Below are 27,659 nucleotides of genomic sequence, written 5' to 3'. Positions count from 1 at the left end.
AAATTGGTTAGTCTCTAAGGTGCCACAAGTACTCCTTTTCTTTCTATCAATAGACTCTCCTTTAAGAGAAGTCTCTGTCTGATCCACATGCGCCTCTGCAGCAATCGGCTTCCCCCATCTCTTAGTTTAAAAAGGTTGCAGAGCAGTTTTTAATGTTAAGTCCAGCAGTCTGGATCCACTTTGCTTTAGGTGGAGCCCATCCTTCCTGTATAGGCTCCCCCATCCCAAAAGTTTCCCCAGTTCCTAATAAACCTAAACCCCTCCTCTCTACACCGTCGTCTCATCCACGCATTGAGACTCTGAAGTTCTGCCTGCCGACCTGGCCCTGCGCGTGGAACTGGTAGCATTTCTGAGAATGCCACCATAGAGGTCCTGGATTTCAGTCTCTTTCCTAGCAGCCTAAATTTGGCCTCCAGAATGTCTCTCCTACCCTTCCCTACGTCATTGGTACCTATATGTACCACAACCACCGGTTCCTCCCAAGCACTACACGTAAGTCTATCTAGATGCCTCGAGAGATCTGCAACCTTCGCACCAGGCAGGCAAATCACCATACAGTTCTCCCAGTCATCACAAACTCAGCTATCTAGGTTTCTAATGATCAAATCTCCCATTACTAACACCTGCTTTTTCCTAATGACTGGAGTTCTCGTCCCCAGAGAGGTAACCTCAGTGAGAGAGGATGTCCCAACTATGGGAAGGTTTCCCTCTGTTACCGTTGACTGCTCTCCTTCTCTGGGCCTTTCATCCTTCTTAACAGCTCAGGGGCTGTCTGACTGGAGGTGGGACAAATCTATACTGTCCTGGAAAGCCTCATCAGCATACCTCTCTGCCTCCCTTAGCTCCTCCAGTTCCGCCACCCTGGCCTCCAAAGCCCATACACGGTCTCTGAGGGCTAGGAGCTCCTTGCACCGAATGCACACATACGCCACCTGCCCACAGGGCAGGTAATCATACATGCTACACTGAACTCAATAAACAGGATAGCCCCCACTCTGCTGCTGGGTTTCTGCCTGCATTTTCTCCTACAGTTACCTAGGTTAATGATAGGGTTTTTGTTTAAATCAAGAAGTTTTGATTATAGTTTAGTTTAAAGGTTTTAAAGATGGCACGTGTACCTTGCCCCCTTCCCATTCCCCTTTCCAACTTCCTCTCGAAACTCCCTGTTAGCAGTCCCTGTTCACAAAGCTCCTTGGTCACTTGCTCACTGCTTTATAAAGCCCTGGCCTTCTTGATAGCCTCGCCCCCTGACTGAGGCTCAGCCAATGAACAGAGGCTTCTAGATTTCAAACCTTGTTTAGAAGCTCCCAGAATGATTTTAGAAGCTAACAATCAAGGCAATCTCCCATTATATCATTTACAGTGAATACGATTTACTTCTTCATCCAAACTAACTATTTTAGACAGAAGCAGATGGTGGAATTGCTCCCTCTGAATGTAAAACAGAATTTTTTCATAAAATATATCATTGGCTTTTTCATATTTTTCCTCTTATTGTAATAGCTAAATTATTCTGGTCTTATTAAGCAACTGCATATTTTCTTTCAGAAGTGAAAGCCAGGTTAGCAACAATATCAAAAAATGTGTGTACTCAATTCTTCAATGAGGAAGCATGTGGGAGAAAAGCGTACAGAGAGTAAGATGAGCAACAGCCTCACTTCATTCAGAGTTACCCATAGCATCATCTGAGGATATAATTTGCCCTACCCTTCCTGGCTGGATATAAAAGGTAAACGGGTAGTTTGTTATTGACAGAATAGGACAAGGCTAAATGTAGAGACCTAGTGTGGTTACTTAAAGGATGATAACTTCTAAGCCTTTTTTAGAATGAATCTTTATTAGCAAAATCATCCCCATGTTTAAAGGAGTCTGAGCTCCTTTAAACAATGCAAAAGTTAAGATTGCATGCTCTGCTGCTGGTTCATGTACCATGAACACAATACAGCAAAAAATGAAAGTAAAACCCTTAATGTTTTGTTTTATAAAGGAAACACTATAGCTAGCCCTACAGACCCCGCACAATTTAGAGACAGTGACCTGCATTCTATTCCTTCTTTATCATCCAAATTCTTTACTAAGTCCCAAGTACAAAGTCAATCATGTAATAAATAATAACACTCAGATCTTATATAGCACATTTCATCAGAATCTCTCAAAGCACTTTATAAAGGAAGTAAGTATCATTATCCTCTTTTTACAGATGGAGAAACTGAGGCACAGAGATGACACGATTTGCCCAAGGTCACCTAGTAGATTAGTAGCACAGCTGGGAATAAAACCTAGGTTTTCAGAGTCCCAGTCCAGTGCTTTAGACACTAGACTACACTGCCTCTCCTGCACAAAACCAGAGAAAACAAGAGGAATACACAATTATTGTTATTTAATTAAATTATGATAGTGCCTAGATGCCAATCAGGCTGGGGTCCAATTGTGCTAGGCACTGTGCAACCATAGAGGAAAGAATAACCCCTGACCCAAAGAGCTTACAGTCTAAAAAGAAAAATAACATAACGGATGGATGAAACAAACAAGCAGGTTGAGAAGAAAGGGTAACAAAATAATAGGATGTGCATAATTCTTAGTCAATCAGGAGTGGTAATCATAACTTGCTGCCCGCTTACCTGTTGTGTCAATAAAAGCATAATATGACCTGGGCCTTTATTACTTGGGAAAATGAATGTTCCTCAGATCTCAAGTTCATTTTTCAGAGCTATTTTTATTTGCAAACAGACCACATTTGATGTGGAAGTTACTGGGAGATAAAAGATGAAATCTCACAATGCCATTTTTCAAGTCACTTTTAAGACTAGAGTTGCACTTTTGTGTTTAAACAAACAGCAGTGGCCATTCTGGCAAAACAGCAGGTGTAAAATGCTCACGGGCGCAACATAAAAAGTCAGCCTCAGACACAACGTGGTAAGACCCAATCACCAGGCTGACGGAGATTAATAAATTAAAGGAAGCATGCCAACTATGAAGTTGGGCATAAGCCATCCCACTCCTATCACACGTTAGACACACCGTGGCCAAGGGGCCACATGCATCCTGTTCTGGCAATCATAAAAGGGTTCAAAATGGGGACAAAGAATATTGAAGTTCATTGCCCCCCAACAAAGAGATAGGCAATTGTTACATTCAGATGCAAAAATAATCCACACACGACCACCCAGGACAGGATAACAATTTATAAAGGGATATAAGCCTCCGTGCTCCTGGGGTTAAAAAACCACTAACAGCCTGGTTTTAGGCAGCTGTTTCCTATATAAAGAGGTTATTACACAATAGCCCACTACAGGATTTGTTGTACCTTCCTCAGAAGCATCCAGTACTGGCCACTGTTTGCAACTGGACTAGAACCACTACTAGTCTGATTTAATATGGCAATTCTTATGTTTCTAGAATCACGAACAATAAAAAAAACCTGTGAGCAGATCCTCAGCTGGTGTGAACTGCCATAGCTCTATTGAAATCAATGACAAGTGACAGTTCATACCAGCTGAGAATCTGCCCCTGCAAGTCTAAAGCATATAGCGTTAATCAATATACTATGCAATTTACATACAGACACACTAAAACAAAAATGCCTAAAATTTTGACCTCAGCCTAAAATTAAGGTTTACCTGAGATCCTGTCAGAACAATGGTTTTACCCAGGTTCTCACACATGAAGGATAAAGCCGAAGCTGTATATGCCATTGTATCCGTGCCATGAAGGATCACAAAACCATCGTATTGTTCATAGTATTTCTGGAGATGAAAAGACATTTTTTCACATTAAGGAGAATTAGAACAATGCTGTGCTGGTGCTGACACAAATCAGACACATATTGCTTTACTTCTACTACTGCAGGGTGACAGTTTTAACTGCTGTATGTTAAAAGGACTATATTTTATATATAAAATATGTTTCCTCCTAGAGAAGACCAGGTTTTCAGTTTAACATAATTAAGAGTTAATAAGGCAATCAACATAAAATCTAGTTCTTCTAACTAATTATGGAAGAGTCAAAGTCTATGTATACATATTAATGCAGCATTTTTAAAGCAGAAGGCTGCTAATTAAGAAAAGTTTAGCAATGGCGTTAAACAGGAATGTTAACATATGCAAATCTGTCGCACAGTCTGATTTCTTGTAGCTGTTTTTACTCTGGAGATTACACCATTTACAAGAACAGATTAGGCAAACCAGTACGATCGTACTACACCAAAAACAGCTCATTTAATCCAATCGGCAGAAAGGCAATTTGCCAGTGTAAGAGTGCCCTCTTCCGTTCAAAAGTTAACACTGAAGTAACTATTGTATGATGTTTAACTTTTCATTGGTCATGTTACTATGAATCTGCATTCTCTAACAAAGGCAGATGAACAAGCATGAAATTGTCACTACTGTAGGTCCATGGCTAAGTAACAAACTGAAAGAGCTCTCACAAAAAAGGACCTCTGCTATTGTTAATGTGAACTATTCAAGACATGTACACATTTAAAAAATAAGGAATGTGAAGGCCTCATAATATTCTGGGCTGTAATAGTACAAAGGCACACAGTTCACAGCAGATTCTGTTGGAATAAAGGTATCTGCTAGATTTCAGAAGGGGGAAGAGGAAGGCCAAAATCCCTATTTAATGAGCTGTTCATACAAGACATTTCCTAGTGTAATTCTGCTCTCTTCATTTTTTTAACTACTATTTTACCTTTGATTTTCAGTTGAGCATGTGCCAGCAACAGCATGGAAGTCAGCACGAGCATGTTTGTTTGTTTTCATGAAATGGAATATTTCTTTTAATGATGTTACTTGCCAGAATAAGCAAGCATTAGTTTAAGTTTTGCACTACTATTTCATCCGACAATATCACCTCCTCTACCACATGCCGATTTCTACCTCTGTACTTGCCTACAGATACTCAAATGAGTACTATTACCACCTACTCAGAATTTGATGGGGCCATTCCCAGTTCTGCAAGCTAAGCATGCAGGAAATAAAATGGTTCAAAAATCTCTTTGGGGACAAATCACCATGTTATGATGCCAAATTGCAACATGCTAAAGTCCGCACTTAACTTCTGAGATGATACTGTGGTGGTATGTCATGATAAGACTGCCCAAGACAATCAAGCTTAAACTGCGGTTATGGTCAGAAAAATAATCAGGTGTCTCTTCTTACTCAACCAATATGCTCCCGGTGTTTTTTCAGAGTCTCATTTGCTTACATTACAAAAGTAAATTTTTTTATTTAATATTCTCATTAGCACTGTAGTACTAAAAGAGCTATGGGAGAGCGAGCTGGATTTGCTTCTGGCCTGTGCATCATCAACATATAGTTAACTGATGTTTCAGTGGCAGAATCTTTATTAAGAATGATGTATCAGCCAGAAAGAACATAGCTTGACTTAAATTCTGAGTTTGAAGGGCTGGCAATTAGGAAAAAAACAAACCATCTTTTAACTTGTAACCTGAGGAGATTTGATCTGAAGATCATTGATTCACAAATGTGAAACCCCACAATTTTTTACAGAGTTATTTTTCAGCATGGAACCAGACTATAAGGGTCCTATTTTATTTGTACTTTACTGCTAAGTGTTACTAACACATGGGTGGAAATTTAATTTAGCTTCACTTTAAGGACCATATTCTTATCTGGTATGAACTGGTGTAGTTCCATTGACTTCAATGGAGCTATGCAGATTTACATCATTTAAGGATGTACCCCTCAGACTAAGATCAAATCCACCACCACTAGCCACCTCCTTCCAGGCAGTTTTCCAATATGATGATACAGAAGCTAAGAGTAGCACACTGATCAAAAGATGTATCTTGATTTCTCTCTCATGCTCCAAAACAATAGAAAACAATCAAAATGCATATTTCTTAGATAAAGCGTGTCTCTTTGACAAGTCATCAGCGTGCCACCATTATGCTCTATAAATGTTCAAGATAAATTATGTCTCTCCACCTTGTGGTAGCATGCACTTAAGCAGGAAAGTTGAAATGAGAGCTACAGATTAACAGAGAGGAAAGAGTTCCTTGACAGAATAAGCAAGCAGGAAAGCTCATATGAAAAAGGAGATTTTGTTGTGAGCTGAAGCTAAAATAAAGCTAGCATGCAATTTTTAAGAAATACAGTCGCGTTGTGCTCTCTTCTGTCCTGGAACTGCAGTTGAGAGAGGCCAACATGCAGAAGTGAAAATCAGAGTGCAAATATCCTTCACAGTCACCCATTTGCAGAAAAGTGGCTCTTTGATATAAGTCTGCTGGCTGTAACTCTGCATGTTTGTTTAATTTTTTTTGCAGTGTGACATACAGGACTGAATCAGGGACCGTCAGAACTAAAAGCATGAGAGGGGTACATCTTGAGCTTAAAAGCCAAGACTATCTGGTTGGGGGCTATAACAGACTCCTACCCTCTGTGGCATAGGCATAGAGGGAGACCTATAGCATGCATACATTCATCAGTGGATTACATGAGCAACTGCCTTCATAAACAATTTGATATTTTAAAAGATTAATATTTTTTTAAAAAGTCAAACATAAACCACTGAGGTCATTCCAATGTGAGCTGAAGGCTGCATATGTTCATCTTGGCTGAATCTACACTTATGGTGTCTGAAAGTTTCCCCTCATGGCTGCAGCAGCAGTGCATCTCCAGTGGTGGTAGCAAGAATGGGAGTGGCCAGCCAGTGATGTCACCTACACCTCAGAAGACATGGCGGGAACAACACTGGCAGCTGGTCTTCGGTAGGGCTCCAGAGTTGCTAGCGCTGGTGGAGCTGCCTTGGTGCTACTCCAGTGACGGAGGAAAAAAAGATACACTATACACAAGCCCAGCTGAAATGTCATCACCCACGTGCAGGGTGAACAGAACCAGGGGAGCACAGTGTTTTCTACAGCCAAATTCATAATGATTCATTTTACAAGAAGTCAGGTCTAATTTCCTAAACGATTGCACATTAACAACTACATGTTCATGTTTCCCGATGTTTTGTCACAACAGATCTGCTTCCTAAGAGCACACAGCTGATTTAGACTGGGGGATGAGGATGATTTTTGTTTAAACCACACAAAATTCAAGGATTTCATAAGTTTGTTTTCATAAATGTCAGTTATTTTTTGCACATAGACATTTCTCCCAGTGTAAGAAATCCATCCACAATAATATTGTTCTAATGACTAATGAAGCTAAGCAGTCTAGTTTCAGTGTCCAAGATAAGGGACAGAAAAAAAAACTAATCCGTTCTTCCCAGTTTTAATCATCCATGCTACTAGTACTACAGAGCCTCAGATACATTATTTTCTTTCAATTATAATTGACATAATTTTGTAAAAATAAATCGCATAAGCTAACTATCAGTTATATAAAATTATTTCAATGATAGCTAAATGCTCAAACATTTCTAATACATCTGACATTTTCACAAAGCATAATCTCTCTCCTGGCTCTTATTTGCAAAACTATTACTTATTATATATCTTTCCATCAAGTTCTTATAAGCACACAAAAGTAAACAAGTCATCAGCAATCTAGTGTGCTGTGTAAAATACTGAATAGTACTGTACTTTTAATAAGTATATAAATGATATGAGCAGAGTACAACTGAATTATTTTATCAGAAAGTGAAAATAATTAAACTGCAATATATCACCTGAAAAATGATCAAGGTTTCTCACACTTACAGTACCTCAATATTCCTGGCAATTTTAGCCCAATCATCTGTCGTCATGTTAGAAGAATCAAGCAGTGGTGAAAGTTCCAGAATTGTGTAGACAATTCTTTTATTTTGTTCAGAGAGGCTGAAAAGGACAAGAATATGAAAAAGTTTTAGGCTATGAACTATTGTGTGCTCATAATTTTTTAACTTTTAACAGAATGAATGATTCATGGGAAGCCTGTTTTTGTTCACATGTGTAAAAATACGCAATGGAATAGTGACATCAAGTTTGGTAGGTTAGGCCTGCAGACATGGTAGAATTCTTCTATCAAGGTAGAGGTGCAGAGAACCATGAGCTTGTGAATTACAACATCCTAAATAGAAAGGTTTCAGAGTAGCAGCCGTGTTAGTCTGTATCCGTAAAAAGAAAAGGAGTACTTGTGGCACCTTAGAGACTAACGAATTTATTAGAGCATACGCTTTCGTGAGCTACAGCTCACTTCATCGGATGCATACAGTGGAAAATATAGTGGGGAGATTTTATATACCCAGAGAACATAAAACAATGGGTGTTACCATACACAACCTATCCTTGCAACAAAGCCCATTGCCAACTGTGTCCACATATCTATTCAGGAGACACCATCATAGAGCTTAATCACATCAGCCACACTATCAGAGGCTCGTTCACCTGTGCCTCTACCAATGTGATATATGCCATCATGTGCCAGCAATGCCCCTCTGCCATGTACATTGGCCAAACTGGACAGTCTCTACGTAAAAGAATAAATGGACACAAATCAGACGTCAAGAATTACAACATTCAAAAACCAGTCAGAGAACACTTCAATCTCTTTGGTCACTCGATTACAGACCTAAAAGTGGCAATTCTTCAACAAAAAAACTTCAAAAACAGACTCCAATGAGAGACTGCTGAATTGGAATTAATTTGCAAACCGGATACAATTAACTTAGGCTTGAATAAAGACTGGGAGTGGATGTGTCATTACACAAAGTAAAACTATTTCCCCTTGTTTATTTCCCCTCCTACTGTTCTTGTAAAGTGCTGGAAATGGCCCACCTTGATTATCACTACAAAAGGTTTCCCCCACCCTGCTCTCCTGCTGGTAATAGCTCACCTTTCCTGATCACTCTTGTTACAGTCTGTATGGTAACACCCATTGTTCCATGTTCTCTGTGTATATAAAATCTCCCCATTATATTTTCCACTGTATGCATCCGATGATGAAGTGAGCTGTAGCTCACGAAAGCTTATGCTCTAATAATTTTGTTAGTCTCTAAGGTGCCACAAGTACTCCTTTTCTTTTTCCTAACTATAAAGAGTTTACAAAATCCTAACTTTTCTTTTTGCTGTAAAGTGCCAAAAAGTAGGAAGGCAGGGAAAAACGAAATCTAGTTTATTGGACTCACCTTACCAAGCTCTAGGGCCCAAGATTAAAAGTTAGTTTATTAAACTCTACTTCAGAAAGTTACTAACATTTTAAAAGCGGCAAAGAGTCCTGTGGCACCTTATAGACTAATAGATGTATTGGAGCATAAGCTTTCGTGGGTGAATACCCACTTTGTCGGATGCATGTTAACATTTTAAAGTAACTCCTAAGGCTGGTCAAGCAGCTCCACAAGCTGCCCATTGCCTGTGGAGTACACAGAGAAGTTGGTCAGCTTTGAAAAGCCTTCTAATGCTTGCCATGGGGTTGGAGCACTTACAGCAGCTGAAGTACTTCACCCCTTAAGCTTCCCCTGAACGGGTCTCTTGTGGCCCTCATAAGGTCCATGTTAAAGGAGAGAGCAACGCAACCGTTTGCTCCCTCACAACTTCCTCATAAGGCTTCAGAAACAAATCTCTTCTCCTTCAGACCTTAATCAGCCCCCAAAAGTGGGATACAGCTCACTGCAAACTTCAGGGAATAAGATGGAATACCCATCATGTAAGAACCCTTTCTCTCCCCTGGTCCTCATTAGGAATATGTGTGTGTGTGCGCGCACGCATGTGTATTTTTTTAAGAGGAGATTCTCACAGCAAAACGCAGGTAAGCAGGGAAATTTGTTAAGGTGAATTTAAGGTTGAGAGTACATGCTAGTAAAAACTCTTAAAGGAAATTCAGTCACAAGGTTAAACTGGCAAGATATCCACACATTTGAAAACATGGCAGTGCGCTGTTAATATTTTCCATTTCAACTAGCTTCCTAAATGGCAAGCTACTGGCACACAAGAAGCTAGCTGAAATAAAAGATATTTGAAGGCCAAATCAGCTTTTGAAATTTTCTCTTCTGAGCAGGTAGGTCCAGGGTTCCCTAGAATACAGATGTGATTAAGATGAATGGTCATTTGGAGTATGAGCTCGATGCAGAAATTACCAGGTGAGGTTCTTTTGCCTGTATCATGAAGGAAGTCAGACTAATCGTCCCTTCTGCCTTAAAATCTATAAACATATGAATCTGAGGATTAAGTATTAAGTACATCCTTATAAAGTACTGTTACAGTCTGATGCTTATTATGGAATAGAGGGGAGTTACCATATCTAGTTTTTAAAAACCTTTTATTATTAACATTTATAGTGCAGTAGCACTCACAAGCTCCAATAAGGATCAGATCCCCATGTGCTAGGTGCTGTACAAAAACATAATGAGACCCTGCTCAGAGCAGCTTACAAGAAACATACAAATGGTGGGAGAGAAGAAAAAATCAGATTTATACATTTCTTATATACACTATTTATAAACCAATAGAAATATGTCAAAACAGGAGTCAATTATCCCGAGCTGCCATAAATCCATCATTAATTGGCTAATATCTTATAGGTATCATTGCAGAGTGGTTCTGCATATTTGAACAGTTTATAGGGTGAATGTTCAAACAAACTTTCTACTGTTTTCAATCTTACATAACTGACATACTGTAACTAAGAAATGTAGGTTTCATACAGGATTTTGCCTTGTTAACGTTAACCATTATGAACACAAACACTCTGTATGACAGCAAGGTTTTAAAACAACTAGAAGGGAAGTCAAGAAACAGTAGTGAAAAGAGATCCTCTGAGCCAGTGCTGTTTAAGAAGGAGACACGATAGTACGGTCAGTTAACTCTTTTACTAGTGGTGGAAACAGCTCCACAAAAACAAATCTTTGAGTCAACAGAATGTTCCATTTCATTACATTAGAGTTATCAGACTGATCTACAAAGTCCACTAAATGTTCCCATTTTCTTCCCCCAAAACATACAATATTTCTCAATTGACTAGTTAAAATATGACTAAGCGATCACTGAAATATAAAAAGGACAATGGCAAACAAAATTTTGCCACATTAACCTTTGTGAAATAGTGATCAATAATATTAAAGAACCAAAAAGATTTTTATTTGACAATTTGACAGTCCTTCACCTGAAATATATTTTTTAAACTTTATATATTTATACATCTGTTTTTTCCCCTATCTGTACACTTCACATGAAATGCACTTAGGACACAAAAAGGACACATCAGTAGAGTTCCACTATTCCTTTAAATTCCTTTAACAATGTCTTTAATAAATTATTCAATTATAAGCACAAATAAAAAGTCATCTATCAGTAAGAAAACACATTTTTCTTAAAATAACCAAAATATTTAACAAGATCAAGTATATCATAAACTCATGTTTTTATTGTCTCCTTTGGACTTTCCTTTGTCCTAATTTCTTTGTTTTAAGTGCTTCAATTTATTGAGGCCTGAACTAAAAAATTTACTTTATTGCTTGGTTTATGTGTCTCCTAATTTTCCCCTTAAAGAGATGATTTTCCATAATTAACCTCAGTCACCACTTCTTGTAGCAAAACAGCCATAATTCTATTTAACTTTTCAAATATTTTGTAAAATATACTCCTGCAATCTATGTGTAACGTAACATGTTTACAGGGATTCAGTCATTCGTCACAGCTGGGGAAGACATCAAATTAGCATATGGGCCTCTAAATAAAACCTATAAGCCTGTTAACCATTGCCCAACAGTTAAAAAGCAACGCAGATTAATTATATAGCCCATATCTAATTACCATGATGTTCCATAAGTTTGGGGCAGAAAGAGACAATTGGCTTTTAGAGTAACAGCCGTGTTAGTCTGTATTCGTAAAAAGAAAAGGAGTACTTGTGGCACCTTAGAGACTAACCAGTTTATTTGAGCATGAGCTTTCGTGAGCTACAGCTCACTTCATCGGATGCATATGCATCCAATGAAGTGAGCTGTAGCTCACGAAAGCTCATGCTCAAATAAACTGGTTAGTCTCTAAGGTGCCACAAGTATGCATCCGATGAAGTGAGCTGTAGCTCACGAAAGCTCATGCTCAAATAAACTGGTTAGTCTCTAAGGTGCCACAAGTACTCCTTTTCTTTTTAATTGGCTTTTAGGGATTCTACACAGCATCAGGGACTGTAGAATTAAAGCATGAAGCCAGTTCAAGGCTGCAATAATTAGCTGCTGCTGCTACTTCAGACATATACTGGAGATAATTCACATAGTGCTCTATACAGTATGTGACAGTACCATGGCAAATAAGCACCCATGTGTATATTTGGGGGAAAAGGTTTAAGCTTCATGACGTACATTGACTGTGAGATGGTTGATTGTGTATTAGGTTTTGATAATTATTTTGTAACATAATTGTGTTTGGCAACTAGTAGAGATTGTATTAGGCACTATGAAGATCAAAATAAGTACATACTATGGTTAACTAATGTGTTTGGCATTCTGATTTTAAAGTAATGTCATATAAATATTTTTGCTAACCCTACAGGGATTTATCTTGTGGTCTTAACACAACAGCTGTTAGAACATGGATGAAAGGTAACTCCACTAGCTAAGACAGGTACCTGAACAGATTTTATTTGCCACACATTCTCTTTTGATATTCCCCTCTGGCCACAAAAAAGCCTAAGAACTACTTGACTGTTAAAAAACATTCATATCCAGAGGATTATCTACTTGAAATCCCAGAATTTACCAAATACCTGTAATTACTTATTTTAGACGGCCTCAACAGTTTGATCAAGAAGGTATTATTTTGCCTTCTACCAGTTAAAAAGGTCATGATTAATGACCCAGCAAGGCATAACAATTTAGCACTCATAAAATAAGTTATCTTATTTTAAATTATGTTAAACTAATTTCACAAGAACAACATTGGAGTCTTCATGTTAAGACTTCAGCGCACTTTACAAAAATTTCTCAATATGAGTAGGGGAGACATGTTTTTTCAGTTACTTACGGAAGCACCAAGGTGTTATCAGGAAATCTGTGGAAATCATAGAGTTTGGTTTCTTTCGCATATACCTCATCATGCAGCATCGGCATTTTTTTCAGGGCCTTTACTAACTTATTAGCTTCAGGAGCAAGTCCTAGAAAATAAAGGGGGAAAAAACTACTGATGAAACATTCATTTGTCTGTTTCCCCTCTCATTGATTTTTCTTTGGCTTCTTCTGCTCCCCTGCATTGACATTTCGTATATTTGCCAGCACAGATTTAACCCAAGCATATCTACTCCAAAATGAACACTCAATATTAAATAGACATGGTTAGAAAGATTAAAAGTAACTGCTATCATTGCTTAAACCTTAACAGGATCAGAAAGGAGAAAACATCCTACTTATAATGCACTCTTCCAGATCAGTTTTAAATCAGTTACCAGCAGGTTTAGAGATTGTCAACAAATCTGAGCAATTGTAAACAAATTCTCTGTAATTATTTCCCTGACAGGTACCAGGATCAGGAAAACAAGAGAACCCTTTATTTAGTAAAAAAAATAACGATGTTACCTCCTTCCTACACATCGAACTTTGATTCTTTATCCATATTATAAGACCCTCAACCACCAATGACATTCATCCGTTAGCTTTTTGTGCAACTGGGAATTTAACTAACTTGACAGATTATGAAGAACTCAGATGGAGCCAAAGCCATTTCAGAAATCATTTAAAACACTGTGTGCTCTCTCTACCCCCACCACTGTTCTCCAAAGGCAACTTTCTTGCTATGCTACCTGTAATAGACAAGCAGGAGTTGGGTTCTGAAAACCCCCATGCATCCTAGGAACTTTTCATTTTAAGTTTTCTTCCTCTCTTGCTCAGAGGAGGATAAAGTCGGTAGTCCAGTAGGCAAGGCGGGTATTGCATTATAGACAGTCCTAGTCTTTATTCTCAGACATGCACCTCTGATATGCTCAGCCTCTTAAAACATGGAAACTCAATTTTTGAATGTGGATGGAGCTTTCAAAGTCTAAACCCAGTCTGAGTTTAAGTTTAAAATGTTTTTCATATATATAAGAAACCTTCAACACCTGACTGCATTTCCTGGTCTAAAGGGATGAGGTTAGATAACAGTCTGTTTCACCACTCAGAGCCTTAACCTTGTCAAAACCAAACACCCCTGCCCTGCCCCTTCTCTGAGGCCCCACCCCCACTCGCTCCATCCCCCTCCCTTCATTGCTCGCTCTTCCACACCCTCACTCACTTTCACCAGGTTGGGGCGGGAGCTGGGGCGTGGGAGGGGGCAAGGGCTCCGGCTGGGGGTGCAGGCTCTGGGGATGAGGGGTTTGGGGTGCAGGAGGGGGCTCTGGGCTGGAGCAGGGGGTTGGGGTGCGGGGGGTGAGAGGTTTGGGGTGCGGGAGGGGACTCTGGGCTGGGGCAGGGGCGCCGGCTGGGGGTGGGGCAGGCGATGAGCGGTTTGGGGTTCAGGAGGGGACTCTGGGCTGCGGGGGAGTGGGGGGGGGGTCCCAGCAGCACTTTCCACAGCTCGGAGGAAGCGGCTGCCAGGCTGCAGCCTCTAGGCACATGGGCAGCCAGGCGGGTCTGCGCTGCCTTCGTGCCCACAGGCGCTACCCCCTGCAGCTCCCATTGGTCATGGTTCCCGGCCAATGGCAGCTGCGGAGACAGCGCTGGGGGCTGTGCACAGAGCCTCCCTGGCTGCCCCAAAGCCTAGGGGCCACAGGAACGTGCCCGCTGCTTCTGGGAGCCACAGGGAGCCTGCCTTAGCCCCAGGCCCCTGCTGCGCCACTGACCAGACTTTTAACGGCCCAGCCCATGATCCGGCCCAGCTGACCGGAGCCACCAGGGTCCCTTTTTGACCGTGAGTCCTGGTCAAAAACCAGACACCTAGCAACCCTAACTGTCAGAGCCAGAGGAAAATAAATACCTTCCCCTTCCTCCTAGAGATTCTGTTTAGGGGGGGAAGGGAGGACCAGACTTCCAGTAGTTAATGTCAAGGGCACCAGCAAATGACAACTATGCATCTCTGGAGCTATGAGGTGTCGCACAACACTCTCCTTGCCACTCAAAATCCCCCTCAATCCTCCCTTGGTTCCCAAATGTCAAGGGCCCAGAAGAATATAGATTTTCCTAGTAATATTTTCTAAAATGTCTAAGGGACGTAGGAGCTTAAATCCTATTGACTTTCAATTATACTTAGTCTCCAAAGTGCCTAAATCACTCATGAAAATGGGACTTGCACTCCTAAGTCACTTAAGCATTTTGAAAAATTTACCTCCAGTCTACAGATTAGTCTCAACCACATTTTTAAACAGTGAGGCTCCTTCTGTGCTGGGCAGCCAAATTGATTATACTGTACTAACATGGTCAGGACCGTATAGATCTAGGGTCTGAGTCTCAGGTGACAATTATCAGGCCCGGATTTCTCATCTCCCAAACCCCACAAGCTGACATTGAAGATGTTTTAAATGACAGTAAATGTAAAATATAGTAGTACAAAACATTATACAAAGCACGAGTGAGACAGTGTTCCACTAGAACACGCACATGTGCTCTGTACTATTAGCTTCAATGATCTGCAGCAATGTCTTCCTGGCTTGACACGGATACATGAACACATTTTTTTCTTCCAGATAGAATCTGGAAAGCATCCATCTGTGTAACAAGCGATAACAGATTAGTCTCAGTGTGATGGGGTGCACCTGGCCTTTGTGGCTCCCTACAGGAGGCCCCACGGTCCTCCTACACCGTGCCCCAGGAAGTAGTGAACTGACAGAAAAGGAGCAGCGAAAATGGGTACTCCAGATCTGCCTAGAGAGGCCTCTCAAAAGCAGCCAGTCAGAGCCCAGCAGACTCAGATAAAAGGAGTTGCAGGGCCTTAGCAGGTTAGTTCCTGGCTGGAAGCAGAGGGGCAAGAAATGGGGCTCCTTTCTGGCCACAGGTGCTTGAAGGATAGTCAGAGTTGGTTTCTGGCTGCATTTTGCTTAGCTTGGTTTGCAGGGAGAGAGAACCTAAGAACTTTAACCCTGAGATAAGGTGAAGCTAAAAGGGCCGAGTAGAAAGAGACCCAGGGAAATAGCAGTGACGGACTAGAATAAGTAGAATGTGGCTGCTGTGTATAGTGGCCCTGGGTTGGAACCTGGAGTAATGGGTGGGCCCAGGTTCCTCCCCAGGTAAAGTGGCATAAACCCCAAGAAGTGATAGGCCTTATTTTGGAGCCCAAACAAAGGGCCAAATTTAAAGAGCGAGAGCTAGGGCTGAAGACCCTCGTGAGGGCAAACAGACTGTTAATTATTTGACTTTTGATTTGGCCAGGGGACCAAGCCACTGAAGACACAACAGGGGCGAGAAAAGGACTGCAGATCCACACCCAGCCGCTAGGAGGCACTCAACATAAAGGCTTGTGTCATAAATATAAAGGGAAGGGTAAACACCTTTAAAATCCCTCCTGGCCAGAGGAAAAACCCTTTCACCTGTAAAGGGTTAAGAAGCTAGGATAACCTCACTGGCACCTGACCAAAATAACCAATGAGGAGACAAGATACTTTCAAAAGCTGGGGGGAGGGAGAAACAAAGCCTTTCTGTCTGTCTGTGTGATGCTTTTGCCAGGGACAGAACAGGAATGGAGTCTTAGAAATTCGTAAGTAATCTAGCTAGATATGCGTTAGATTCTGTTTGTTTAAATGGCTGAGAAAATAAGCTGTGCTGAATGGAATGGATATTCCTGTTTTGTGTCTTTTTGTAACTTAAGGTTCTGCCTAGAGGGATTTTCTATGTTTTGAATCTAATTACCCTGTAAGGTATTTACCATCCTGATTTTACAGAGGTGATTCTTTTTACTTTGTCTTCTATTAAAATTCTTCTTTTAAGAAACTGAATGCTTTTTTAATTGTTCTTAAGATCCAAGGGTTTGGGTCTGTGGTCACCTATGCAAATTGGTGAGGATTTTTATCAAACCTTATCCAGAAAAAAGGGGGTAAGATTTGGGAGGACTTTGGGGGGAAAGACATTTCCAAACGAACTCTTTCCTAATAATAATAATAATACTGGTGTTAGACGTTTGGTGGTGGCAGCAAAAGTCCAAGGGCAAAAGGTAAAATAGTTTGTACCTTGGGGAAGTTTTAACCTAAGCTGGTAAAAGTAAACTTAGGAGGTTTTCATGCAAGTCCCCACATCTGTACCCTAGCGTTCAGAGTGGGGAAGGAACCTTGACAGCTTGTAAATGAAAACATAGTTTATTTTCTTCAGTAATTCCTAAGAAGAATTTCCTCTCTACCTATAATTGTTATATTTTGGAGATTTAGTATCTTGCACTCTAGAGGTTATAGTTATCCAAGGTCCATTCTGAACAGACCATCTATGAAAACATTCTGGGTTGGAGGAGATTGGATTGTCCCCATTTTCCTTTAATTCCAGATCTTGATGGAGAATAAATACTATAATCAGGGCTGGATTTACACCTTATGCGCCCCTAGGCACAGCAACTTCAGCCCCTCCCCCTCCCCCGCAGCCTACAGCCAAGCCCCCACTACTGTACCCCCCCCACACACACACACTGGCTGAGACTGGCCCAGCTTCTGCATCGGTTCCAGGCAGCTTGGCTCTGGGGAGGCGTGTGCCAGAAGTGGGGTAGTGGGAAAAGCAGCTGCCTTTCGCTCCCCCGAAAGGGTGGAGGGAAAGGAAAAGGAAGTCCATCCGCACTGCCCCTTGCTCCAAGTGTGGCAGGTTTGTATAATTTTAGGTGGTGCCCAGAACAGGTCCAAGTCCGCCCTCCTCCCCACCTGCCTAAGGCTCTAGGACGGAGTTTGGGTGCGGGAGGGGTGAAGGTTTGAGCTCTGGGAGGGAGTTTGGGTGCAGGTTCTGGGCTGGGGTTGGGATGAAGGAGTGGGTGCGGGGGCAGGCTCTGGGGTGGGGAAAAGGGTTGAGGGGCAGGCTCTGGGAGGGAGTTAAGGTGCGGGCTCTGGGCTGGGGCAGGGGTTGGGGTGCGGGAAGGGGCACGGGCTCTGGGACGGAGTTTGGGAGTGGAGGCTGGGCTGGGGTGCGGTGCTTACCTCAGGCAGCTCCCGAAAGCGACCCCCCCTCCCCCGGCAGCAGCTCCTAGGCGGGGGGAGCACGGAGGGGTCTCCGCGTGCCGCTGCCCGCAGGCACCGCCCCTGCAGTTCCCATTGACTGCAGTTGGCAGAGTTGGCCTTGAACTGACAAGACCTTTAAATAGTAGCCAAAGAGTTTAGATGAGACGAATAGGAAGGGATTGGTAAACCCACAGTGTGATAGAATTTTTTTTATCCCACTATCCAAGTCTTTAGGAAGTCCTGTATCTTTCACCAATGACTGTCACATAGGAATTTCAGATGCTATTAGCGATCTGAGACCCATGATACTTTCTGTTGCATGCATTTAGATTTTTCCCAAATTGAGCCATGAACTTGGGTATGGAAGTCCAATTTTAGGCAGGACAGAAATCATAATTCTAGAGTCCCAAACCTGAAGTCCAAAGTCTGTCCAAAACTTTAGAAAAAATGTATGTCTTACTGCTTATGAGACATTTCATCTGAAACATTTTTTTAATTAAATTTAACGCTCTTTATTGGCATCATTATCCTATTCAATTCAAACTTAACATGAGTAAACCTATTTCAACTTCCCAGAAGTCATTCTCAGACTGCAGAAATCAAATTCACAACTCAGTTTTTGGACTATTGTTAGTGCCAGTTAGTTTGGTGCTCACTCATTTTCTTTGATTCTCCACTTCCTAGCTCTTTCAGTTTTTCTGGCCTAAAAATCATATTTGAGCCAGCATCTACAATTTCCCTGTTTTTCAGATTCAATACCAAAGTCTCCTTTATTGTTATTTAAACGCCCAAACGAGCAGAGAAACTGTGTGCATACTAGGTAATGCCAAGCTATGCCCATTTAGCTTGGGGGTTTGTGCACTTTCCAAACTAATGGAAGGACTTATTTTAGGCACTTGCTAATCTCTTTCCTGGCTTGCCTTAAATTAAATAGCAGGCCTTTTCTTGGCCAACTTTCTCACAAGACAGCAACAGCATTTAACTGGATTTGTTTGGACTATTGCCAGAATACTCTGGTTTACAAAATACACTTAACATGCTTTCAAATTTCAGACATTTCACTAGTTCAATTAGAATCTCTCCTCCGGTGAAGGAGATACTGCTCCTAACTTCATCACAAATGGCCACTTCTGCTGTGCTGTTGCATAGAATCATTCCACCTTAGAAGCACAGCTCACAGTTTCAAGTGTTTTGGGCTTCCATTTGCTGATTTTAATATCACAGATACCCAGCTAAATCCAGCCATGTGGTCAATTTACCCCAGATATCTGTAGTGGGACCTTGACAACAGAGACACATTAGTATTCTCAGGTCCTTTGCTAATCTGTCTTCCTTTTAAATGGACCTCTGGATGACTCATCTTTGTAGTATGTCCCAAATGACACTGCAAGAGCTTGCACCAAATTTAAGTAACTGTCTTTTTGCTAGGTTTAATTCTATAGAAGCATCAGAGCTGACCCACTTAGCATTGAAACAACCCCCCCCACCACACACACTTGTTTATCACAGTGGTTTCTGCCCTGTGGCCCTTGAAGTACTAAAAGGGGGCCCTTTGAGCATATCTAGGTTAAGAAAATTGATATCTAATTCTAAATCAAAATTGCATTCCCTGAGCCAAGCAGGGGTGCTGGAACAATTTGTGTAGTGGGGGTGCTGAGAGCCATTGAACCAAATGATAAACCCTGTATATAATGAAAACCACTTCAAGCCAGGGGGTGCTGCAGCACCCCCAGTTCCAGCACCTATGATCACAAAGAAGGGAAGAAAGATTAGCTCTGGCTGCTCAGCTGCTGAATTATATGAACCCCAGAAGGACAGGAACTCAAATGGCTCTGCTTGAGCCTAGCATAGCAGCTAGCAAAAGAGAGACACATCCCCCCCCCCCCCGACACACACACAGCACAGGCAACCCAGAAGAGAGGAAAGTGAGGAGAAGCTGAGAGAACAAGTCTCTCATAGATCCCTCATTCTCTGCTCCAGCCCCAATTAAAGTCCAGGAGCTCCTCTAACTTGCATCAGTTGGCAACAGTCCCCTAGGGACCATATACCAGCTGCAGAAGCTAGAGCATAGTGTGCTCCTGACAGACATCCCACATTGTCTCCATCTCTAATATGTCTCCTACACTAGGGACTGTGGGGAGGAAGGCATAGGATCTGACTATATCAACTCTATGCCCACTGGGAGTAGGAACAACTATGTTGAGAAAATCCCCAACAAGGGACTGATGTATGCTTTCACCTCCCGCTGTGCCATATGAGTGGCATAAAGGAAGAGGAACAGGATAGAGCATCTGCTCCAAAGTATTGACTGTGGCAACTTGATCTTTGTGAAATACTGTGTTTGGCCCTCAATCTGAAAAAAAGGGGAAACCACTGGTTTATATTGTAGCTCCAAGCATTCATGATTCACCCTGTTAAATGGAACTAAATAGGCTTCCCAGAATATGCTTTCATAGAATCATATAATATCAGGGTTGGAAGGGACCTCAGGAGGTCATCTAGTCCAACCCCCTGCTCAAAGCAGGACCAAATCCCCAACTAAATCATCCCAGCCAGGGCTTTGTCAAGCCTGACCTTAAAAATATCTAAGGAAGGAGATTCCACCACCTCCCTAGGTAACGCATTCCAGTGTTTCACTACCCTCCTAGTGAAAAAGTTTTTCCTAATATCCAACCTAAACCTCCCCCACTGCAACTTGAGACCATTACTCCTTGTTCTGTCATCCGCTTCCACTGAGAACAGTCTAGATCCATCCTCTTCGGAACCTCCTTTCAGGTAGTTGAAAGCAGCTATTAAATCCCCCTTCATTCTTCTCTTCTACAGACTAAACAATCCCAGTTCCCTCAGCCTCTCCTCATAAGTCATGTGTTCCAGTCCCCTAATCATTTTTGTTGCCAATTTTTCCACATCCTTCTTGCACTGTGGGGCCCAAAACTGGACACAGTACTCCAGATGAGGCCTCACCAACGTCGAATAGAGGGGAACGATCACATCCCTCGATCTGCTGGCAATGCCCCTACTTATACATCCCAAAATGCCATTGGCCTTCTTGGCAACAAGGGCACACTGTTGACTCATATCCAGCTTCTTGTCCACTGTGACCCCTAGGACCTTTTCTGCCGAACTGCTGCCTAGCCATTCGGTCCCTAGTCTGTAGCGGTGCATGGGATTCTTCTGTCCTAAGTGCAGGACTCTGCACTTCTCCTTGTTGAACCTCATCAGATTTCTTTTGGCCCAATCCTCTAATTTGTCTAGGGCCCTCTGTATCCTATCCCTACCCTCCAGCGTATCTACCTCTCCTCCCAGTTTAGTGTCATCTGCAAACTTGCTGAGGGTGCAATCCACACCATCCTCCAGATCATTTATGAAGATATTGAACAAAACCGGCCCCAGGACCGACCCTTGGGGCACTCCACTTGATACCGGCTGCCAACTAGACATGAAGCCATTGATCACTACCCGTTGAGCCCGACAATCTAGCCAACTTTCTACCCACCTTATAGTCCATTCATCCAGCCCATACTTCTTTAACTTGCTGGCAAGAATACTGTGGGAGACCGTGTCAAAAGCTTTGCTAAAGTCAAGGAACAACATGTCCACCGCTTTCCCTTCATCCACAGAGCCAGTTATCTCATCATAGAAGGCAATTAGATTAGTCAGGCTCGACTTGCCCTTGGTGAATCCATGCTGACTGTTCCTGACCACTTTCCTCTCCTCTAAGTGCTTCAGAATTGATTCCTTGAGGACCTGCTCCATGATTTTTCCAGGGACTAAGGTGAGGCTGACTGGCCTGTAGTTCTCAGGATCCTCCTTCTTCCCTTTTTTGAAGATGGGCACTACATTAGCCTTTTTCCAGTTATCCGGGACTTCCCCCGATCGCCATGAGTTTTCAAAGATAATGGCCAATGGCTCTGCAATCACATCCGCCAACTCCTTTAGCACTCTCGGATGCAGCGCATCCGGCCCCATGGACTTGTGCTCGTTAAGCTTTTCTAAATAGTCCCGAATCACTTCTTTCTCCACAGAGGGCTGGTCACCTCCTCCCCATGCTGTGCTGCCCAGTGCAATAGTCTGGGAGCTGACCTTGTTCATGAAGACAGAGGCAAAAAAAGCATTGAGTACATTAGCTTTTTCCACATCCTCTGTCACTAGGTTGCCTCCCTCATTCAGTAAGGGGCCCACACTTTCCTTGACTTTCTTCTTGTTGCTAACATACCTGAAGAAACCCTTCTTGTTACTCTTAACATCTCTTGCTAGCTGCAACTCTTTGTCACAGAGGGGGCTGGTCCTTTAAGGGGAGTTGAGTAAAGAAGGCCAAAACTCAATAATATTTGATTCATGAGAAATGTTAACACTTCCCTTAGGAAGAAAGAATCCCATGCACTGCTACAGGCTGGCTAAGCAGCAGTTCTGCAGAAAAGGACCTGGAGATTACAGTGGACGAGAAGCTGGATATGAGTCAGCAGTGTGCCCTCATTGCCAAGAAGGCCAATGGCATATTGGGCTGTATTAGTAGGAGCATCGCCAGCAGACTGAGGGAAGTGATTATTCCCCTCTATTCAGCACTGGTGAGGCCACACCTGCAGTATTGCGTCCTGTTTTGGTGTCCCTCCCCCACTACAGAACGGATGTGGAGAAATTGGAGAGAGTCCAGCGGAGGGCAACAAAAATGATTAGGGGGCTGGGGCACATGACTTATGAGGAGAGGCTGAGGAAACTGGGGTTATTTAGTCTGCAGAAGAGAAGAGTGAGGGGGGATTTGATAGCAGCCTTCAACTACCTCAAAGCGGGTTCCAAAGAGGATGGAGTTCAGCTGTTCTCAGTGGTGGCAGATGACAGAACAAGGAGCAATGGTCTCAAGTTGCTGTGGGGGGAGGTTGGATATTAGGAAACACTATTAGATTGGATATTAGGTTGGATATTAGGAAACACTATTTCACTAGGAGGGTGGCAAAGCACTGGAATGGGTTACCTAGGGAGGTGGTGGAATCTCCATCCGTAGAGGTTTTTAAGGCCCGGCTTGACAAAGCCTTGGCTGGGATGATTTAGTCGGTGTTGGTCCTGCTTTGAGCAGGGGGTTGGACTAGATGACCTCCTGAGGTCTCTTCCAACCCTAATATTCTATGATTCTGTGATTCAGAATTTGGTTTTATTCCTATTTGTAACAAAACCAAATTTTTCAAAATTTCTTGGGAACAGGAAAACCATAACCAATTACACATTGGAAAGTCTGACACATGGTATTTCTGAAACAACATACACTCCACTGACCAGTGACTGACTCACTGAAATTGACATTCTTCTCAATTTTACTACTATTAATGTCAAATTCGGTCAGCGGCTGTCAGAGCTCCCAGAATCTGGGGCAGCCCCATCATACAGACTGCCAGGGACTCCAGGAATTTCCAGTCCCTAAGGGCTGCCTGCTCAGGACTCGAACAGCATGGGGCACCAGCTAGCCCAGGAGTCTGGATACCCTGGGATTCCTGGCCCCAGGGCAGTCCAAATGGTGGGGCTGCTCCAGAGCCATGGGCCCTGGAATCTATCCCAGTACCTCCAGGCTCCCAGCTCTGCAAGCGTGAGGGTTTCCAGGCTCCCTGCTGCAGAGCTGGGGGCCTAGACTGAGACCCCTGGCTAGAGCTGTGTTTCCCAAGACTTCCAAGACTACCTGGTTCCATGACAGGGAGCCTGAAGGCACTGGCATGGAAGGGTTGCCCCCGAGCTGTGGACCCTGGAAGCCCAGTGTCCCTAGTCCCAGGGCTATCCTACCACCATGGAACCTGAAAGCCTAAAATCCTCCATCCTGAAGCTGTCCAGCTGGCAGGGCTTCCCAGTAGCTCACTAGGTGAATTGGCAGGGAACCAATGGAACCCTGCCTGTGATTTGGCGTAAGTGTGTCAAACCCAGCTTGATTTTGTGAAAAATTCCAATGAAATTCTGTTTCATCAAAAATTTTCCAACCAGCTCTAATTTAGCCCCACAGTTTAACTGAGCATAGTTATCCACCCCACCACTCATGATGAGTTTGGGCTTGGGCCAGTGGTTGTGTCAGGTGACCAAGCATCCCATGGTGATAGCCCAGAGCTAATACAAAGGTAGAGAGACTTGCAGGAAACCCAGAAGGGACCCAGGGTTAGAAAAGCCAGGGATGAAACTCTTCATACCAGCCAAAGGGAAAAGCTTGGCTGGAGCTACCTGCGGTGAGGAGCAGGAGCAAAACACTTAAGCAGGGCATAATGGATTGGAGCAGAAGGCTGGGAGTTACTACCTTTAAGATAAACTGTTATGTTAATAAGCTGCACCTCAGAAGGGAAGAGTAATTCAGAAGCACCAATTGTGGTGCCTTGTTTGATTGCAGAAGTAGGGAAACTGGGAGTGGGGTGGAGGGAATAGGGTCCAACACCTGATGTGCTATGATTGGGCTACATGCTCCCTTAAATGTAACCAGCTGCTACTGTGGGAGGACCTAGTCTTATCCTGTGATGATTCACCTGCCTCAGATACATGAATAAAGCTTGTTTACTTCATGTTTGAATAAAAGCAATTATGCTTTTTTATGCAGACAGTACACTCATGGCAGTTTCTAGTCACTGACTAAAGTTCAAGGAGAACAAGGTAAAATGAAGGTATATAAAGGAAGGCTTGTATTAAAGCCAACTGTGGAAACTTTACTTATAAAGACAGCTCAACATCCTTAAAGAGATGAACCAGAAAATCTTCTGTTATGTGTTGAGACAGGTTGAGAATTTTGTTTAGTCAGAATGAAACCAGTATCACTGTAAAGAGCGTAAATAGAAAGTTAAAGTTTAATCAAGCAAAATGTGATTCATTAATGATTTACGCTAGCCAGAACAAAACACAAAAACAGACTAAACAATTCTCTTTTAACCGCATCCCTTTAACATTGAATAAGTTTGTTTTCATTGGTGTCAGGGGGGCTATAAGACACTAGATTCAGAAAGACAGTTCTCCTGATGCCAGTGGATACAAGATTATTATTCAGTGTTATTCCAGGTGAGCTGGCAGGAAACCAGGCAGCTTCTGACAGAACCCTGCCTGCATTTCAGAGGAAGCTGGTTAAAACCAAATTGTTCACACCACCACTTAGGTTTTGATAAAATTGGCATTTTCCAGCAAAAACCTGTTTTGTCAGAAAATTCCTAATGAGTTCTGGTCCTGACTATTAGTGATGATGTAACCAGCTGTGGACATACACCCTCAATCTTATTGGGATCCAGGAAGAGAGACACCGGAGTAGTCCTGTCCATCTCCGGAGCCGCTCTACCACCCTGCCCTCTAAACCCAGCCAGTTCTCCGGCGGAGACGGATGCGTGGCGGAAAGGTAAACGCCGAGATAGAGCAGCGGACCCGCGCTCCACCGGATGGCCTGAAGCGCGGGTGGGAGGGAACTCGCCTGCCGCCAGTCCCCTACCACCAAGCCAGAGCTCTTGACCCAGTTGACCCGGGCGGAGGAGGCTGCCGAGTAAACGGCCTGGCAAGCCTCCACCCGCACCAAGTCGCCCGGGTCCTGGACCACGAGGAGCACATCGCAGCTCCCGGCTCCAGTAGCGCCAACCCCGTCAACCTCCTGCAGAGGAAACAGAGGAAGGGCTCGATAGCCGGAGCGTACAGCTGGCCCGAGAGGGGGCACCCCTGCCGTACTCCTTGCCCGAAGCTGACCGGTTTGGTCAGGGTCCAGTTGAGCCTGACCAGACACTCTGCGGAGATGTACAGCACCTGGAGAAAACCCACAAACTGGGGTCTGAAGCCAAATGCTCGCAGACTGCTCAGGAGATACCCGTGATCCACCCTGTCGAACGCCTTCTCCTGATCCAGGGACAGGAGGGCGAATGACAGGCCACCCCTACACCCGAGTTCCAAGAGGTCCCGGACCACATACAGGTTGTCGAATATGGTGCAGCCCAGGACGGTGTAGGTCTGGTCTGGGTGGATCATGTCCGATACACCCTCAATGATAGGGAGAGATATAGTCCTGGCTATGTTTTCAGATTGCTTTCCCCAGCATACCAGCATCATTTTAGTGATATCTGAATCAAACAGCCATTTAGGGCCTCCTACCTAGGTTTAAAAAAGTGCTAGGTATTTCTGGATTCCACTTGGGAGCTCACACTGAATCTCCCCCACCTTGCTGTGCACCCCAAGGGATTCATGCCCACCCCTCAGTCACCCCAACAGGTGAGTACCCCCAGGGGTGCTGGAACTAAGAAAGCAGCAGCACCCAAGCTTGAAGTAATAATAGCAACTAAATACCTAGCTTCCATCATGTGCAGTGTTTATGGGTTTGTTCAATGGCTTTCAGCCCCCCTCTTATAAACAGTGTTCTGGTGCGGCAGGTACCCTTCAAGGCAGGGGCCTCATACCACTCTCCTGCCCTGGAGGACTCATGCCCACCTCCCCACTTCTGCGCTGCTTTGCTAGGTGCCCTTCAGGGACTGCAGCCACCATCACCACACACACCCCCGTCCTCTTCCCAGGCTGCGGGCCCCTTCGGGGGCTCGACCCAGAGCCTGCGGGTTGGTGGTGCCCTCCCAGCTCCCGCCCACCCCAACCCCACTGCCCCGCCAGGCGCTCCCCTCACCTTCCTTCTCCTCCACCATCCCGATGGTGCCGCCCGTGTTGATCACCAGCACCCGCACCCGCACCGGAGCCCTGCAGCCGCCCCCGAGCTCCAGGGAGCCCGAGCGCTGCAGGCAGGCCGGGCGCGGGGTGCAGGAAAGGGCTCTGCCCAGGGGGAAGCCCCCAGCCGACCGCGCCGCTGCCTCCATCCCAGCCACAATGAGACCACCACGTCCCGCGCCTCAATGCCCTGCGGGGACTTGCCGGCACCGCCCCTTTCCGGATCGCCCGCCCCACAGGCGGGGCCTCGAAGGGGCTTGCCAGGAAAGGGGGCGGGGAGAGACGTACCCACGCCGGGCCCGGAAGGGGACAGGACGAGTGGTCTTCTATACTGGTCCTGGGGCGGGAAGGCTCTGCCCCCCCGCGCCCAGCCCTGCCCAGGACTCTCGGGGAGACAGACCCACGCATCGGGAATGGGGGGGAGGGGGGCGTGGTACTGCACCCCCCCCACACAGCCCTGCCCGGGACTCTCGGGGAGACAGACCCACACATCGGGAATGGGGGGGGGCGCGGTACTGCACCCCCCCGCACACACACACACACAGCCCTGCCCGGGACTCTCGGGGAGACAGACCCACACATTGGGAATGGGGGGGGGGGCGCGGTACTGCACCCCCCCCCCACACACACACACAGCCCTGCCCGGGCCTCTCGGGGAGACAGACCCACACATCGGGAATGGGGGGGGGGCGCGGTACTGCACCCCCCCCGCGCACACACACACACAGCCCTGCCCGGGACTCTCGGGGAGACAGACCCACACATCGGGAATGGGGGGGGGGCGGTACTGCACCCCCCCCTCCCCCACACACACACAGCCCTGCCCGGGCCTCTCGGGGAGACAGACCCACACATCGGGAATGGGGGGGGGGGGCGCGGTACTGCACCCCCCCCCCACACACACACACACACCCCTGCCCGGGCCACACGGGGAGACAGACCCACACATCGGGAATGGGGGGGGGGCGCGGTACTGCACCCCCCCCCCCCCACACACACACACAGCCCTGCCCGGGCCTCTCGGGGAGACAGACCCACACATCGGGAATG

At 44.5% G+C, this 27,659-nt stretch overlaps 1 protein-coding gene across 1 annotated transcript in view; it reads right to left on the bottom strand.

Annotated features, from left to right (window-relative positions):
- The window catches only part of ASPG (asparaginase), an 85,083-nt gene extending 58,178 nt beyond the window's left edge, over positions 1-26,905 (bottom strand). Inside the window, exons 1-4 of the mRNA XM_037901050.2 lie at positions 26,572-26,905; positions 12,905-13,034; positions 7,672-7,783; positions 3,621-3,746 (exon numbers count right to left, since the gene is read on the bottom strand). Coding sequence (XP_037756978.1) covers positions 3,621-3,746; positions 7,672-7,783; positions 12,905-13,034; positions 26,572-26,758 — 555 coding nt within the window. The 5' untranslated portion in view covers positions 26,759-26,905. The remainder of the gene's footprint in view (positions 1-3,620; positions 3,747-7,671; positions 7,784-12,904; positions 13,035-26,571) is intronic.
- Positions 26,906-27,659: the final 754 nt, after the last annotated feature.

This window comes from Chelonia mydas, chromosome 6, assembly GCF_015237465.2.
Source record: "Chelonia mydas isolate rCheMyd1 chromosome 6, rCheMyd1.pri.v2, whole genome shotgun sequence".
NCBI lineage: Eukaryota > Metazoa > Chordata > Testudines > Cheloniidae > Chelonia > Chelonia mydas.
The sequence above is the reverse complement of the archived record's forward strand: the minus strand, read 5'-3'. Positions and strand labels throughout refer to the sequence as shown.